General features: G+C 46.5%; 1 protein-coding gene across 1 annotated transcript in view; it reads right to left on the reverse strand.

Annotated features, from left to right (window-relative positions):
• Positions 1 to 4,809: 4,809 nt before the first annotated feature.
• Positions 4,810 to 18,061, reverse strand: part of LOC142301440 (uncharacterized) — a 177,228-nt gene continuing 163,976 nt past the window's right edge. The window contains exon 18 of the mRNA XM_075342446.1: positions 4,810 to 4,850. Within this exon, the coding sequence (XP_075198561.1) occupies positions 4,838 to 4,850 (13 nt within the window). The 3' untranslated portion in view covers positions 4,810 to 4,837. The remainder of the gene's footprint in view (positions 4,851 to 18,061) is intronic.

The following is an 18,061-nucleotide window of genomic DNA, read 5'->3' on the forward strand; positions in this document are numbered from 1 at the left end:
CGCGTGGAAGCGATGCTGCGCTTGGTAACTAAGGTAAATATCGGGTAACCAACCCGATATTTACCTTGGTTACCAGCGCACACCGCTTAGTGCTGGCTCCCTGCTCTCCTAGCTACAGTACACATGGGGTTAATTACCCCATGTGTACTGCAGCTACATGTGCAGAGAGCAGGAAGACGCGCACACTGCTTAGCGCTGGCTCCCTGCTCTCCTAGCTACAGTACACATGGGGTTAATTACCCGATGTGTACTGCAGCTACATGTGCAGAGAGCAGGAGCCGGCACTGACAGCTGAGAGCGGCGGAGGCTTGTAACGAAGGTAAATATCGGGTAACCAAGGTAAGGGCTTCTTGGTTACCCGATGTTTACCATGGTTACCAGCGTCCGCAGAAGCCGGCTCCTGCTGCCTGCACATTTAGTTGTTGCTCTGTCGCTGTCACACACAGCGATGTGTGCTTCACAGCGGGACAGCAACAACTAAAAAATGGCCCAGGACATTCAGCAACAACCAACGACCTCACAGCAGGGGCCAGGTTGTTGCTGGATGTCACACACAGCAACATCGCTAGCAACATTGCTGCTACGTCACAAAAGTTGTTCGTTAGCAGCGATGTTGCTAGCGATGTTGTTTAGTGTGACTGGGCCTTTACGTTTGGGCTCTGAGCTGTCTCTCTGATTAAAGCCCTCCTTGCCTAGGCTGACAGTTTTGGTGGGCGGCTCTCTCTACGTAGGTTTGTTGTGGTACCATGTCCTTTCCATTTTATGATAATGGATTTGATGATGCTCCAGGCGTTCATCAAAGATTGGGATATTTTTTTTTAGAACCCAACCCTGATTTGTAATTCTCAACAACTTTGGCTCTGACTTGTTTGGGGATCTCCTTGGCCTTAATGGTGTTGTTTGATTAGTGGTGCCTCTTGGTTAATGATGTTCCAGCCTCTGTGGCCTTTCAGAAAAGGTTTGTATATACTGACAACCCATGTGACAATTGTACACAGGTGGACTTCCTTTTACTAAGCATAGGACTTATAAAGGTAACTGCTTGCACCAGAAATGTTTAGGGGCTTCATACCAAAAGGGTTGAATACATATGCACATGGTAATTTTTATTTATTTTATTCCATAAATTTAATTTTTGCCTATATTTTTCTCACTTCACTTTCCAACTATTTAGTAATGATGCATCACACACAATCGGACTACAAAAATAATTTTAAACATGTTTTAATGCAAGAAAATAGGTAAAAGGCAAAGAGGGTGAATACTTTAGCAAGGCACTCTATGACATCAGAGGTTCTGCTACTGACCTCATAATCGATAAAATATGGTAACATCCAGCACTCCCTGTGCCAACTCCTGCAAAAGTCTGGATTTTTTAAAAATCCTTATGCTATAAACTGTATATATAAAAGACAAGAATGGGGGAAGGCATTGCAAAAAAAACCTTTTATATCTTTGATCTTCACTTTAGAATACAATGTGCACATAGATACTGAAGTACTGTGCTTTACGTCAGTGTCAGTTTAGAACACGATGCACGGGTCTCGGAGTAAAGAAGGGATATAAAATGGATTTCATGCCAGAGTCATTACTTTTTAGTCTGTCTATAATTAAAAAGTGACTGTATATAGCAGTGATGGCGAACCTATGGCACGCGTGCCACACTGGGCACGCAGAGCCCTTTCTGCTGGCACTCGCGCTGTCGCTACACTGAGCCACTTTGAACTGTCGGTGTGATCGCGCCGGCAGTTTAAAGTTGTGTTGAGCAGAGCAGACATTTCTCCTCCCTCTGACACTGCTCCTCTCCTAAGCCGCAGGCCTGTTGCCTAGGAGACTGAGGAGTGTCAGAAAGCGGCGTCGGCGTCTTGTGGCCGCGTGGGAACTGAACTGACTGAGGACCCAGTGGCGTGCAGCGGAGGAGCAAGTGCTGGAAGGTGAGTTGTTTTTTTTTTTATTTTTAAGCTGTGTGCGGCTGTGCCAAAGTGTTCGGGGACAGTGCCAGCACGGGGCAAAGAAACCTGCGCACGGGACAAACAGAGCACGGGGCAAACAAACAGAGTACAGGGCAAAGAAACCTGCGTACGGGGCAAACAGAGCACAGGGCAAACAAACAGAGCACGGGGCAAACAAACAGAGCACGGGGCAAACAGAGCACGGGGCAAACAGAGCACGGGGCAAACAGAGCACGGGGCAAACAGAGCACGGGGCAAACAGAGCACGGGGCAAACAGACAGAGCACGGGGCAAACAGACAGAGCACGGGGCAAACAGACAGAGTACGGGGCAAACAGACAGAGTACGGGGCAAACAGACAGAGCACGGGGCAAACAGACAGAGCACGGGGCAAACAGACAGAGCACGGGGCAAACAGACAGAGCACGGGGCAAACAGACAGAGCACGGGGCAAACAGACAGAGCATGGGGCAAACAGACAGAGCACGGGGCAAACATGGAGAGCACGGGGCAAACATGGAGAGCACGGGCATACAGAGCACGGAGCAAACATGGCTACAAGGATGGGGGAAACGTGCAAAGATGGAGAGAAACATGCAAAGATGGGGGAAACGTGCAAAGAAGGGGGAAACATGCTAGGACGGGGGAAACATGACTGCAAGGATGGGGGAAACATGCAAGGATGGGGGAAACATGCAAGGATGGGGGGAAACATGGCTGCAAGGATAAGGGGAAACATGGCTGCAAGGATGGGGGGAAACATGGGTACATTTACCAGGATGGGGATACATTTACCAGGATGGGGGGATACATTTACCAGGATGGGGGGATGCATTTACCAGGATGGGGGGATGCATTTACCAGGATGGGGGGAAACATGCCAGGATGGGGGTGCATGAACATGCAAGGATGAGGAAAAATGCCAGGATGGGGAAAATTTAGCAGGAAGGGTGACATTTATCAGGATGGGGTACGTTTACCAGGAAAGGGGACATTTACCAAGATGGGGTCATTTAACAGCATGGGGGAACATGCCAGGATGGGATACATTTACAACGATGGCGTACATTTACCAGGATGGGGTACATTTAACAGAATGGAGGACATTTACCAGGAATGGGGTACATTTACCAGGATGGGGAATATGCTGGGATGGGGTACATTTACCAGGATGGGGCCATGATGTGGACAAATATACCAGAATGTAGGAAATATATATCAGGATGGAGGACATGTTTACCAGGAAGTGGCCAGGAAGGGGGACAGAACTACACAATGAAGGGGGAGGGGAGCAACTCGTACATCTTTATGGGATTTCAAGATGTTCAGACTTTGAAATGTAGATGTGGATTACAGGGTGAAATCTGATTGCATTCCAGGCTAAAATCTCTGTCTAATATGCTGCAATTTTTTCCAGAAAGATCAATCCAACTGCTGTGTCTGGAAAGGCCTGGGGCTCAGCTTCAGTGTGTGGTAAGCAAGCATGAGCGTGATGCCCCCTGCTGGGGAGAAGACGGCAAAGGTAAGGTTACATTCAATTATTTACATAATAGGATTGGTTGGCACTTCGGAAAAAAAAATGAGTTTAGGGCTACAGTTTGGGCACTCGGCCTGTGAAAGGTTCGCCATGACTGGTATATAGTATACTGTATACAGTGTGTGTCTACCAAGATCCTGTCCACCGCCATTAACTTGAGAACGGCGGCAGCTATAGGAATAGAAGTGGTGTCTAGGTATAGTAAAGTAGCCATGTGCTGCGCAAACCACCTATAACGCCACCTGGTGGAAAACAACGGAGTTAGCATTTTTATCTCAAAAACGGAGTGAGATAGAGAAAAAAAAGTGAATTAAAAATTGTACGGCATCATCAATTGAAAACAAATCGACACCTTGCATACAGAAATGCTATGATATGAAACCCATGACCCCCCCAAAACATTGAATGCTGGTCACGCATATGGCGCTCATTTAACTTTGATGCTCAAAGTGGCCCCCGTCAGCTGCAATGCACATCTGGACTCTGGACAGCATACTGTATCTTGCTGCACGTTGTGCAATATGGTAGGTGACACGTTTGCACAAGCATCTGTGATACGTCGTCGTAGGTCCTGCAATGTTGGTGGAGGGGTCGCATACACCTACTGTTTGATGTGACCTCACAGAAAGAAGTCCAATGGGGTCAGGTCAGGTGAGCGTGGAGGCCACTCCACGCAGCCACCATACCCAATGACTTGTAGGAAGGTCTATGCGGTATCGCTTAACGTCCGCAGCCTTGTGAGTTTTACACATTCTAATCATAGCATTTCTGTATGCAAGGTGTCGATTCATATTGAATTGATGATGCCCTACAATTTTTTAATTCACTTTTTTTCTCTCTCGTTCCGTTTTCGAGATAAAAATGCTCACTCCATTGTTTTCCACCAGGTGGTGCTATAGTGGGTTTCATTGCGTAGCGCATGGCTACTTTACTATACCTAGACACCACTTCTATGCCTATAGCTGCCGCCGTTCTCAAGTTACTGGCGGTGGACAGGATATGGGTGGACACACTGTATAGTGACTGTAAATAGTATATTATATACTGTGGTCTTGCAACAAATACTGAATTTCTGCTGGCATCATGATAAATCAGTCCTACCTGTGTATTCAGGTCTGATAGTAATAACAACAATTATGTCTTGGTCTCAACGGTGAATTGTATTGGATTAATTTCATGTTCAAAATGTGACAATTAAAATAGATAAATTGTGCATTTGACAAGTAGACACCAAAAGTTGATTGCTATAAAACACTAGTCAGAATGTAGGGAGTGAGATTTCAGGATCTTGAAGGACAGGGCTTTCGTGCGCTCATCACATCCATCCTTCTCTACCATGTCTGCTGATTTAATGGAGCAACCTGTGGTGAGATGACAAAACAGAAGTTACACTCGTGCCTTGTGATTCAGGCAGTGATGACTACGCATTGTTCTCATGAATATCCTTAGCGCTGCCACTTAAGCAATCTAAGACATACATGCTATAAATACTTTTTCCAATTACAGATTTTGCTGATGCCGAGATGTCCCTTAATGTCATGGCAATGACCATCTTAAAGCACCACTCCAGGGTTGATTTTTCCAGAGGAGCTGTAAATTCAAGCCCCCTGTCACATACTCGCCTTCCAATAGCTTCACCTTTACCGGTGCGCCTCGAGTCCTATGGCGCCATCCTGAGCCTGTAACTTCAGACTGGCCACAAGGGCTCAATTCACCTCTATGAGAGCCAGAATGAGGCTCTCATAGACTTGCATTGAAGAATGACCTCTGGCGCACTCCATAAAATACTGTAGAATGCTGAAAGGTCACAAATCACCAACACCGACCGTAGCTGCGGCGATAGAAGGTGAAGCTGCCGGAAGGTGAGTATAAGACGGGGCTTAGATTTAAACTGCTACTTCAGAGGTGCAATAAAAAAAAATGCTGGAGTGGTGCATCATTAGTTTTAATTCATTAAAAAAAATCTGTCCACCAAAGAGCCGCATAATGTAGAGACAGAGACCCTGATTCCAGCGATGTGTCACTTACTGAGCTGTTGTATTTTTTTATATAATAATTTTATCTGCTGCCAATCTACTAGATCTCTGAATGCTGACCTCTGTATAAAAACACTGATTGGCAGCTTTCTGCCAATAAACTGTGTACACCGAAATCTGTCTGTCAATGAGTGGTGTGTGCAGGTTACACATAGCCCATAAATATGGAGGATTACATAGCGGCTGGTTTACTAAACCTCTAGTGATAATATCCTGCAAATAAAAGAGTTATTTTATCAAAAGTACAGCAAACAGCTCAGTAAGTGACACATCGCTGTAATCAGGGTCTCTGTCTCTACATTACGTTGCTCTCAGATAAGGTGGAAATAATGGTGAGATATTCCCTCTTATTCTCCACTGCTTTTATCCTGGTGGTCCATTATCCTGTTGATCACAATGTGATTAAATGAAATCCTGACTAGCAATCATGGAGTATAAAAAGGATCTTGGAACAGTTGCACAATAGTATATACACTGATTAGTGTGATGTTCTAGATGGTATACATAAGGGCTTGTGTCCAAGATGGATATGAATTTCAGGTATAATTCAAAGGGCTTGGCAGAAGTATTGCATTAACCAAGGAATCAGACAAACTAACCGAATTATTTATCTAAGGATTATTTTTAATACTTGATGTCTAAGGGCAGGAGCAGGCAGCCATAGATTCATTCCTCCAAAGAATCAGGACAATTATATGATCAAACTGCACAGAGTTTCATCCGAGTGTCCTCTTACTGTGATTTGATTCTCTCAGATGAGAGCATCACAGGTGAGAAGATTGAGAACAGAATTTCTCCATCTTCTCCATTGTGTCAGTACACAGAACTAGGACTGCACGCAGATGTCATCCGAGTGCAGTCCGATGTTTTCCACGCACTCATTGACTTACGGTAAGTGGCTGAGTGTGATCCGAATTTTGGATAAAACTTGGGCATGCAGCGATTTTTTTTCCCCTTTATCTGACATGTGCTCAGCCCCATAGACTAACATTGGTCTGGGACTGATCTGTTGTTTTGTTGGATCACACTCAGGCCGAAAATATGGCCGACTGCCCTGCCCTAAGCCTGAGCTTTCTTCCTTCCGCGATGCTGTGCCAGACGTTTCCTGCAGCAGGCTTTACTTTATGCTGGTTTATGCATCTTTCTGTGTTCAAGTTTCTCTTCAGTAAGTGAAAAGTAGTTTCAGGTTATGATTGACTTGGGCTTTGAAGAATATTTCAATACCGTACCTGGAAGCAATTGTCTTAAAGGGAATCTGTCAATATGTTTTATGTAATCTGAGAGCAGCATACATTTGTTATGTAATCTGAGAGCAGCACCATGTGGTCAGTTGCTGGTCTACATGCGGTGATTTGATACGATCCCTGTTTTCTCTGCTGTAGGATGCTAAAGGGTGCTTTACACGCTGCGACATCACTACCGATATATCGTCGGGGTCACGTCGTTAGTGACGCACATCCAGCTCCGGTAGCGACATCGCAGCGTGTGACACCGAGGAGCAACGATCACAAAATCTGTCAAAACCGGTGATTGTTGACACGTCATTAATTTCCTTAATATCATTGCTGCCACAGGTACGATGTTGTGTGTCATTCCTGCGGCATCATACATCGCTATGTGTGACACCGCAAAAATGACGAACCTCTCCTTACCTCCGTCCACCGGCAATGAGGAAGGAAGGAGGTGGGCGGGATGTTACGTCCCGCTCATCTCCGCCCCTCCGCTTCTATTGGCCGGCTGCTTAGTGACGTCGCTATGACGCCAAACGCACCTCCCCCTTGAAGGAGGGATTTTTAGGCGGTCACAGCGACGTTGCTGACAAGGTATGTGCATGTAACGCTGCCGTAGCGATAATGTTTGCTACGGCAGCAAGTACCAAATGTTGCACGAATGACGGGGCGGGTGCTATCGTGCACGACATCGCTAGCAATCGCTAGCGATGTCGCAGCTTGTAAAGCACCCTTTAGTCCTGTATAACCCCACCTACAGTACTGATTGGCAGCTTTCCATGTGCATTTTACATTAAAACACAGGTATTAATTAGTGTGGAAGCGGGGTTACATACAGCAGCTGACTAGAAGACATGAGACACCTGGTCCTGTAATGATAATCTCCTGCTGATAAAACACTGATTTTATTGAAATAACACCAAGTCTAGTGAATGATACATTATTGGAATCAGCGTTTCTGTCCCTACATCTTACTGCTCTCAGATTACATATATAAATATGTATATGTATATAAAACTGCTGACCGATTTCCATTAAGTAAGCAAGTTATTACCTACTCACAGTATAGGTGATAATTGGTGTCTTCTATTCTGTTTTTTCATATTATTAGTAAACACCAATGACCTTTTTTTTCTGACAGTCACATACTTCTCTTGTAACACGGCCTCCAGAATGTCTGACAGATGATGTTGTGCTCTTGGATTACTTTACTTCTCTGTACGATTCTCTTCCCATTATTCTGGTACAATTTAATAATCTTGATTTCATCCCCCCCCCATCCCCCGCCTGATCTGATTTTATTGTACATACAATTTCAACGGCTCTAAAAAAGGTTTCTCATTCAGATATTGAAATAATTCTTTTTTTTGTTTCAGCCATACATGGAATGTCAATATTATATTCTTTTTTTTTTTTCCAATTTAAGATTTTATTAAATTTCAAGGGAATTACAAAATTAAAACATACATCATACATCCATGCTGTACCAAATGATACAAATCAGAAATCCCGAGTCAATGCAATACCATGCCTTCGCAGGCTTCGTGATATTCTATAGATAGTAGAAATAATACCCGGGTAAACATTTAAAACCTTAGATGATAATGTAACAAGAAGAAGAGATTAAGTTGAGTGATAGTCATAGAATCCAAAGAAGGAGAGGTATTTCAGAGGAAAGAGGGGAGAGATAGAAAGCAGGGTGAGGCGACCGGGGCTGATGCCTTGTCTATTGAGCTAAAATTTGTCGAGAGGATGGTGTGTACTGTCTAAAAGAGAAAAGGCCAGGGTGCCCCCAATCCGGAGATTAAATTAGTTCAAGAAATTTCTCACTGGACAGGAAAGACTCCCACTGGAACCACTTAGTGGCTGTCTCCACTGTTTGCCCTCGTGATTGGGCCATCACCATCTCCATGCGATGGATCACATTTACCTCTGTTACCCACTCGTCCAACGTCCAACGTCTTTCCATCGCCGTGGGACCACTGTCTTGGCGGCCTGAAGAAGGTGACCCAAAATAGATTTTTTAAAAACCTTTTCCGGTACGTTAAAGATATACAGTAAAGCTGCCTCCGGGCGGCTGGGTACTACGATCCCTGTAACCTCTTTTATGGCTACCAGTACTTTGTTCCAAAAGACCGACAGGCCCGGGCAGTGCCACCAGATGTGAGACATGGTGCCTCCTGAGGCCCCGCAACGCCAGCACGTGTCCGGTATTTCGGGGCACCACGCATGAAGAGACGCCGGAACCCTGTACCACCTGGAGAGTATTTTATAGCTGGTTTCTTGCATCCTAGTGGCAACTACCGACCTATGGGTCAAGCGGAAACAACGCTCCCATAGATTCCTGGGGATCGTTTGGTTGAGTTCCAACTCCCAAGTTCTACAAAAGCGAGGAAGCGACCCCTCAGCTGCACTAGTCATAAGCTTATACACCCTTGATATTGCATGACGCGTGTCGGAAGGCCCAGTGCAAAGGTTTTCAAAAGGAGTTTGGGGTGGGGAATGAGCCCTGGTAGTGTCCTGAGAGGCTAGGAAATGCTTGAGTTGAGCATACTCAAAGTTAAATCGCATTTTGAAATTCCGGCCCTCTACTATCTCCAGGAGTGGGATGAGAGACCCGCCCGGAGCCACCCGGTTTAATCTTAAAGGAGTCAGTTTCGTGCTTCCCAGAAAATTATTAGATGACGCTCCCGGTAAAAACTCCGGGTTATCGGTTAGTGGCATAAGGGGCCCTCCAGGCTGAATCATGAGATTGCGTGATGACACAGAGTGGACCGTTTTCAATGTTTGTTTAGTACTATAAGACATCTCAATCTTATGTCTGGTGAGGAGCGGCCAGGTCCAGGGCAGGGTCGGTAATGATAAGGGGCACATATCCTGTGCCATACAGACCCAAAGCTTAGAACCAGTATTATGTAAAAGGTCCAGGATCCTGGCATAAGCGGCTGCTAAGTAGTACCGCCTACAGTCAGGTAGTCCTGTCCCTCCCGCATTCTTGGTCCTAGTTAGGACGCTACTCCCTATACGGGCACGCCTTCCGGACCAAACAAATTGATTGAATATGCGCTGCATCTTGGCCCAATAGGATGCTGGAACATAAACCGGAACCGTCTGTATCAAGTACAGCAATCTCGGCAGCGCCGTCATCCTGAGTGCGCTGATCCTGCCGAACCATGAAAGAGTGCCTCTGTGCCACCGGGCTAAATCACCCTCGAGCCGTGACAGGAAACTTTGGTAGTTTAATTGAAAGAGCTTGGACAAGTCAGATGGGATCTTGATGCCCAAGTACCCAATATTACCGTGGGGTGGCCATCTAAAGGGAAAGTTTGGTTTTATAACATTCACAGTTGTTTGGGGTAGAGAAATATTTAAGGCTTCTGATTTATCAAAATTGATTTTAAAATTGGACCATTTGCTAAAGCGGTTCAGCTCCACCATTAAGGATGGGAGAGAGGTGATGGGGTTACATAGATAAATAAGGAGATCATCAGCAAAAGCAGCACATTTATGCTCCCGGTTGGCGATTTTAATTCCCTTTATGTCCGGGTTGGCCCGGATGGCCGACAACAAGTGTTCCATGACTAAGACATACAATAAAGGTGACAAGGGACATCCCTGCCGGGTCCCGTTTCGAATGGAGAAGGGTTTCGATAGAGTGCCATTAATCTTAAGGTGAGCAGTCGGGGCATGGTATAAAGCCATAATTTTGGATGAGAAAACCGGTCCCAAACCTATGTGGTCCAAGGTCTGTGCAATTGACTGCCAGGAGACTCTGTCGAAAGCCTTCTCAGCGTCCAAAGATAGCAACATCATCGGCAGTTGTTTAGTATGTGCGTGTTGAATTAAATCCAAGGTTTTTATGGTGTTGTCCCTTGCCTCTCAACCCGGAACAAACCCAATCTGGTCCAAATGGATCAGGTCAGGAAGCAAAGGACCAAGTCTATTTGCCAAAAGCTTGGCATAAATTTTTAAATCTACATTAAGAAGTGATATTGGTCTAAAACTACCACACACCGTGGGGTCCTTTCCAGCCTTACTGAGTAATGAGATGTGTGCTGTGGTGGAATGGGGTGGGAAGGGGACAGAGTCCGAAATCGAGTTAAAGGAAAGGAGCATTAGGGGTGCTAATTGTTCCGAAAAGGATTTATAAAATTTGGCGGGGAATCCGTCGGGGCCAGGGCTCTTGTTTCCAGGCGTGTCGCGAATCACTGCCAGCAGGTCCTCCAGTATAAATGGACTTTCCAAGTTGTCAATTATAGAGCTATCGAGACGTCCAAAAGGTGAGGGCATTAAGGGGCCCTCATCACTCGACCTGGGGGGCTCGACCGGTAAATTATATAACTTGGAATAATAGTCGTGGAAAGTATTCGAGATTTCTGGGGTGGCATAGAGTATTTCGTCGCGTGGGTTCTTGATGCAAGGTATGAGGGTATGAGCTCTTTCTTCTCTCAGCGCGTTGGCCAACAATCTGCCGGGTTTGTCCCCAAACTCGTAAAACCTCCCCCTTCCCACCTGTATTAGACGCTGATATGAGGAATCAAGCAGTTTTTTAACCTGGAACCTAGCTTGTAAAAGGGCTTGTAGATTTGTGGCCGATAAGGCTCGCTTGTGGATGAGCTCCAGTTCAGAGACCTTCTGGAGAGCTTTTACTATGCTTTGGGCCTTTTCTTTCTTGATTCGGGACCCGTGTTTAATAAAAATACCTCGTAGGACACATTTCAATGCTTCCCACTTATATGTGGGGGCTGTGTCATCTACTGAGTGGTCCTCCATGAACCTAGTAATAGAGGTCTGAATATCAGTAACACAAAGCTCATCCAGTAGCAACGACTCATTCAGCCGCCACGACCCTTTAGGAGCCGAAAGAGAGGGGATCTCTATTGTGCAATACACCGGCGCGTGGTCTGACCACAATATATTATCCATTCCCGTATGTTGGATCCATGGGAGAGCGCTATGTTGAATTAGTATGTAGTCAAGACGACTATAAGAGTCCTGAGTGTGTGAATAAAAACTATAGTCTCTGTCCGAGGGATGCTGTATTCTCCAGGTATCAAACAATTGAATGCGCAGTAGAGCTTTTTTGATCCGTTTAATGGTGGTGTATGCAATACTAGATTTCCCTTTGGAATTATCTAATGTGGGGTCGAGGGTGACATTTAGGTCGCCACATAAAATCACCGTGCCCTGTAGCAAGGGGATCGCGACGTCAATCAGACGGGAAACAAAGCTGTCCTGTTTTTTATTTGGGGCGTAAGCATTAATTATTGTGAAAATGTGGGTTCCCACCCTCAGTGAGAGTATAATATATCTTCCAAGACTATCTGTCGTGCACTTTAAGATTTGATGTGGGAGGGATTTATGGATGGCTATTGCCACGCCTTTAGAACGGGAGTCTGGGTTGTCTGAGGATACCCATGTCTGGTAATATTTATTTTTAAGAATAGGGGCATGTCCTTGTTTGAAGTGTGTCTCCTGGAAACACGCTATTCTCACCTTCCGTTTATGAAGATGATACAGTATCTGTGTCCTTTTCTCCGGAACATTGAGGCCCCTGGCATTGAAAGAAGCAATGGTTAGATCCGCCATCTATAAAAGAGTAGTACGTTAGAGATATATAAGAGAGGGTATCGAACACTATCAGCCCGGCCGCCGAGAATAGAAAGAAGGGAAAACTGGAGGCAAGTAGGATATAGTGGGGAGAAGAGGAAAAGAGTAATGAAAACAGGGAGAACATCAGGCAAAAAAAACCTTGCACAGTAAACTAAATCCGAACAATTGTTCCTAGGGAACATATCCGCCTGATCTAGGCAGGACAGAGGATCCCGACCTATTTGGGGAAAAAGGATGTCAGACATAGCCAAGCCGAGCTCCGTGCATGCAAGAAAAACATTAAAGATAACCACAGGAACCGGCAACAATATCAAATATTCATGCAGTACGGGCGATGAATAGACTTAAAGGCAGCATACATTCCACCACTGAGCACATCTATATCGGTCACCGGGGACGGCCCGTCCCCCGACCCCGCCTTTCTCTCGGGGGCAGCCCCCTGCCGGACACAGGAGGTGTGGACCGTCCAGAAGAGGCCGGCCGTCCCCTAGGTACCCACTGCTGGAGTAGGGTAGTCGGCCAGGTTGCAATAGGGATTGTAGGTAGATTCAGGCTCTTAGTAAAAGCCGGGAGGTCTTCTGGGGATCGCAAGACCATCCATCGGGAGTCCTTCCGCACCGACAGGGAGAATGGAAATCCCCATCGAAACGGTAGACCCCTCTCCTTCAAGGCATCAAGAAGGGGCTTAAGGGTCGCACGTTGGGCCAGGGTGTGGCGTGAGAGATCCGGCATTATGCGTATGGTAGAGCCATTAAACGACAAGTTTTGTTTCCCCCTAGCTGCTTGTAGGATGGCCTCTTTTACAGCGAAAAAATGCACTCTGCACACGATATCCCTCGGGTGGGGGTCATCTGGATCCGGGGGACGCAGGGCTCTATGGGCTCTATCGAGCTCGAGGGGAGCCCCTGGTGGCCTCTTTAGCAGATTGTTAAAGATAGAACGGAGAGCAGTAGGTATATCAGGAGCGGCAATAGATTCCGGGATACCTCTAATACGTAAATTGTTCCATCTGTTTCTATTCTCTAAGTCGTCTACATGTTGTTGAAGGGCAAATAGTTGCTTGGATTGGTTTTCTACAGTCTCTTGAATAGATTGAATAGACGTCTGAGAATTTGATTGTTGCTCTGTCAGGGTGTCGACCCTGTGAGTAAGTGAGGAAAGATCTTGCCGTAGTTGGATAAACTCTTGTTTACATTCCGCCACCACTTGATTAGCCAGTGCTGCAATGTCGTTCTTGGTGGGGATCGCTTGCAACAGTGACCGTAGGTCTGCCAGGGAGGCCGGGCGGTCCTCGCCCATCGAGGTGGCAGCGCAAGACGTATTGGGGTATGAATAGAAAGAGTCCTGTATAGCTGGACCGTATATTAGTGTTTGCGTTTGCGTGCTTTGGGGGTTTTTCATATCGTCCCATATTAGTGGCATGGACGTATGGCGCATTGGGGGTGTTCCCAGTGCCCTGGGCCCTCCATCCCTGGGAATCAAAATGCCCTTTTCTCTGTCCGAGACTGTCGGGCTCTCAGCCCAGGAAGATCCAGTGGACCATCGATCTGGAGAGGGAGGGGTTGCTTCCCTCTGAGGTGTCCCCCAGGATTCGTTGGCAGCTACCCAGGATTCAGGTGGCTCCCCTGCATTTCCAGCTTCCCCTGCAGGTCTTTTAACCCCTGGTGCATACGCCTGGCTGGTTACTTTACCTCCCTCTCTGGTAGGAGTCCCGCTCCCCAGGCCCTCCCGCGGTCCCCGTACCTGGGTCCTTTCTCCCAGCAGTCCTTCTGGGCATATCGCTGCTCCCTCCTTTCCTCTGGCTGCTGGGCCAGTGTATGCAGACAGGGGCAGCAGTGCCTGCAGCGCGGCTTCCCTGTGCAGCGCCTGCTTCTCCCGTGCCCGGGCCTGCCACGGTGATGCATCTTCTGGGCCCGAGCACACGTGCACTCCGTGCACGCACGCCGCATTACTCTCCGCTCCCCTGATGCCGGCCGCCGGTGAGTCATCCGGATTACCCGACTCCAGCAGAGATGTCGCGGGGCGTGAGGCAGGTAGGACGCCTGCTGCGGTCGACCCATCTTCCCTTCCCGGTCTGCTGGATGGCGTCTCCATGGCGCGGCCGCCATCTTGGAATGGCGCCGCAGATGATGCCGCTTCCTCCACCGCAGGGGGTCCACTGATTCCCGCCGTCCCCGGGTGTTCTTTGGAGGGTCCATCCTTGTCATTTGGGGACCCTGCCGCCTCACCCCTTCTCTGGGTCTTCGGGCCCATCGCCCCAACGGACACCGGTGCAGGGGCCCCTTCAGGCTGTAGTTCTCTCCCAGGCTGAGAGGCAGTCCCAGGCTCCCGGGAACGGGTGAGGTACACCCCAATCGTGCCCTGAGATGCAGGAAGTTGCCCTGAGGTGTTGGGCTTGTTTTTCTTGGTGGATTTGCCCATTATATATATAGTAAACCGGCCCTTTGGATGGATATTTAGAGGAGCTCTAACAAGCAGCTTCCTCACTCGGCCATGTCCAGCTCCGCCCCCTTATATTCTTTTTTATTTAGGGGGGTGGGGGCTGACATTGGGGAAAGTCTAAAAAAATAAGAAATATGTTAATTTTGGCTAGAAACAGCAGTACTGACTGGAAATGTCTTTTATTTACACTTTTTATTTTTAATTTATCCATTCTTTTCATTTATTTCACACAATGGGCCCCATAAGGTCTTAAAAAACTGGGCATTTTAGAACGTTACTGCAGAGTATTGTATAGACTGCCCTGGCATTTATACTTTATGGACTGTCCAGAAGAAGTTAAATACTGTATTCCCCAGTGCAAGGTAAAAATACCATATATTCAGAAAACGACAGCTATGTTGGTGGTGCCAGGTCTCACGTGACATTATGCCACGTGAGTGGTGCATTTGAGGGAAGCGTGACAACTACAGCTCATTAGTGGCTGCCGATTCATTTTCAGAAAATAAGTACAAAATTTTTTGCTTGGAAATTCGGAGACATGTTGCCAGTAGTTCATAGAATAAATAAGGTGGACACACCTTCAAAAGTTTGGACACACCTTCTCATTCAAAGAGTTTTCTTTATTTTCATGACTCTGAAAATTGTAGATTCACATTGAAGGCATCAAAACTATGAATTAAAACATGTGAAATGAAATACTTAACAAAAAAGTGTGAAATAACTGAAAATATGTCTTATATTCTAGGTTCTTCAAAGTAGCCACCTTTTGCTTTGATTACTGCTTTGCACACTCTTGGCATTCTCTTGATCAGCTTCAAGAGGTAGTCACTGGAAACGGTCTTCCAACAGTCTTGAAGGAGTTCCCAGAGATGCTTAGCCCTTGTTGGCCCTTTTGCCTTCACTCTGCAGTCCAGCTCACCCCAAACCATCTCGTTTGGGTTCAGGGGTCTGGTGACTGTGGAGGCCAGGTCATCTGGCATGGCACCCTATCACTCTCCTTCTTAGTCAAATAGCCCTTACACAGCCTGGAGGTGTGTTTGGGGTCATTGTCCTGTTGAAAAATAAATGATGGTCCAACTAAACGCAAACCGGATGGAATACCATGCCGCTGCAAGATGCTGTGGTAGCCATGTTGGTTCAGTAGGTCTTCAATTTTGAATAAATCCCCAACAGTGTCACCAGCAAAGCACCCCCACACCATCACATCTCCTCCTCCATGCTTCACGGTGGGAACCAGGCATGTACAGTCCATCCGTTCCCCTTTTCTGCGTCGCATAAAGACACGGTGGTTGGATCCAAAGATCTCAAATTTGGACTCATCAGACCAAAGCACAGATTTCCACTGATCTAATGTCCATTCCTTGTGTTCTTTAGCCCAAACAAGTCTCTTCTGCTTGTTGCCTGTCCTTAGCAGTGGTTTCCAAGCAGCTATTTTACCATGAAGGCCTGCTGCACAAAGTCTCCTCTTAACAGTTGTTCTAGAGATGTGTCTGCTGCTAGAACTCTGTGTGGCATTGACCTGGTCTCTAATCTGAGCTGCTGTTAACCTGTGATTTCTGAGGCTGGTGACTCGGATAAACTTATCCTCCGCAGCAGAGGTGACTCTTGGTCTTCCTTTCCTGGGGCGGTCCTCATGTGAGCCAGTTTCTTTGTAGTGTTTGATGGTTTTTGCTACTGCACTTGGGGACACTTTCAAAGTTTTCCAAATTTTTCGGACTGACTGACCTTCATTTCTTAAAGTAATGATGGCCACTCATTTTTCTTTACTTAGCTGCTTTTTTCTTGCATAATACAAATTATAACAGTCTATTCAGTAGGACTAGCAGCTGTGTATCCACCAGACTTCTGCACAACACAACTGATGGTCCCAATCCCATTTATAAGGCAAGAAATCCCACTTATTAAACCTGACAGGGCACACTTGTGAAATGAAAACCATTTCCGGTGACTACCTCTTGAAGCTCATCAAGAGAATGCCAAGAGTGTGCAAAGCAGTAATCAAAGCAAAAGGTGGCTACTTTGAAGAACCTAGAATATAAGACATATTTTCAGTTAATTCACACTTTTTTGTTAAGGATTTCATTCCACATGTGTTAATTCATAGTTTTGATGCCTTCAATATGAATCTACAATTTTCAGAGTCATGAAAATAAAGAAAACTCTTTGAATGAGAAGGTCTGTCCAAACGTTTGGTCTGTACTGTATACACACACACACACACACACACACATATATACATGGGTTTAATCTGCAGGTTAATAGCGTTCTGAACCTGCCTCTGCCTGGGTCCGACACTTCATGCAGATATGACTGCCAGTCAGTGCTGTGGGCGGTTACAGCCGCCGCTTACTATACACTGAACAGTGACTGGAAGCCGAACGCTGCCAGGAGGAATAAAGTTAATTTCTGCTGGTAGCAGGGCTCTAAGTGTCAGGTTCAGAGTGCTATTAACCTGCAGAGTAATCCTTTTAATGTGCATGGAGGTTTAAGTCCAGTGACTTTGTTCTCTTAGGCTGGTTTCACACTACGTTTATTTAACATCCGTCCATAACGTTTTTTTAGCGGAAAAACGGATCCAGTGCAAATGCGTTTTCACTTCAATGCATTTGCAATGGACTCGCGTTAACATGCGTTCACCTGCGTTTGCGTGCGTTATAGTGAGGATCCAGCGACTTGCAGTTTTTTAACATCTTTCAAAAACGCTACTTGTAGCGTTTTTGAGCTGCGTCCAAATACTGCATGTCACCGGATCCTGACTAAACAGCACGCAAACGCAGGTGAACGCTGGCGTGCTGATAGACAGGATCCTGCTTGCTCTACTGAGCATGCACAGAACCAGTCTCGTGTGATCTGTCTCTCTCTCCTCCTCCCTCCCTCACCCTCTCTCTCTCTCTCTGTCTTTCCCCCTTCCTCCCCTCCCTCTCTCTCCCACCTGAGAGCTGCGGACACTCGTAACCAAGGTAAATATCGGGTAACCACTTCTCTTAGTTACCCGATGTTTACGTTGGTTACGTGTGCAGGCAGCCCGGCACCTAGCAGCTGCAGACACTCGTAACCAAGATAAATATCAGGTATCCAAGCCCGATGTTTACCTTGGTTACCAGCGTCTGCAGCTATCAGAAGCTGGCTCCCAGTCTAGTTCCCCTCACTCCCGATCACATGACTCCAATGCCCGCCCCTAAACATCCAGTGCAGGATCCTGCAAAATAACAGATGCGTTTGCATGCGTTTTTTGCTGTAAAAGCAGGATCC

Source organism: Anomaloglossus baeobatrachus, chromosome 4, assembly GCF_048569485.1.
Source record: "Anomaloglossus baeobatrachus isolate aAnoBae1 chromosome 4, aAnoBae1.hap1, whole genome shotgun sequence".
Classification (NCBI taxonomy): Eukaryota; Metazoa; Chordata; class Amphibia; order Anura; family Aromobatidae; genus Anomaloglossus; species Anomaloglossus baeobatrachus.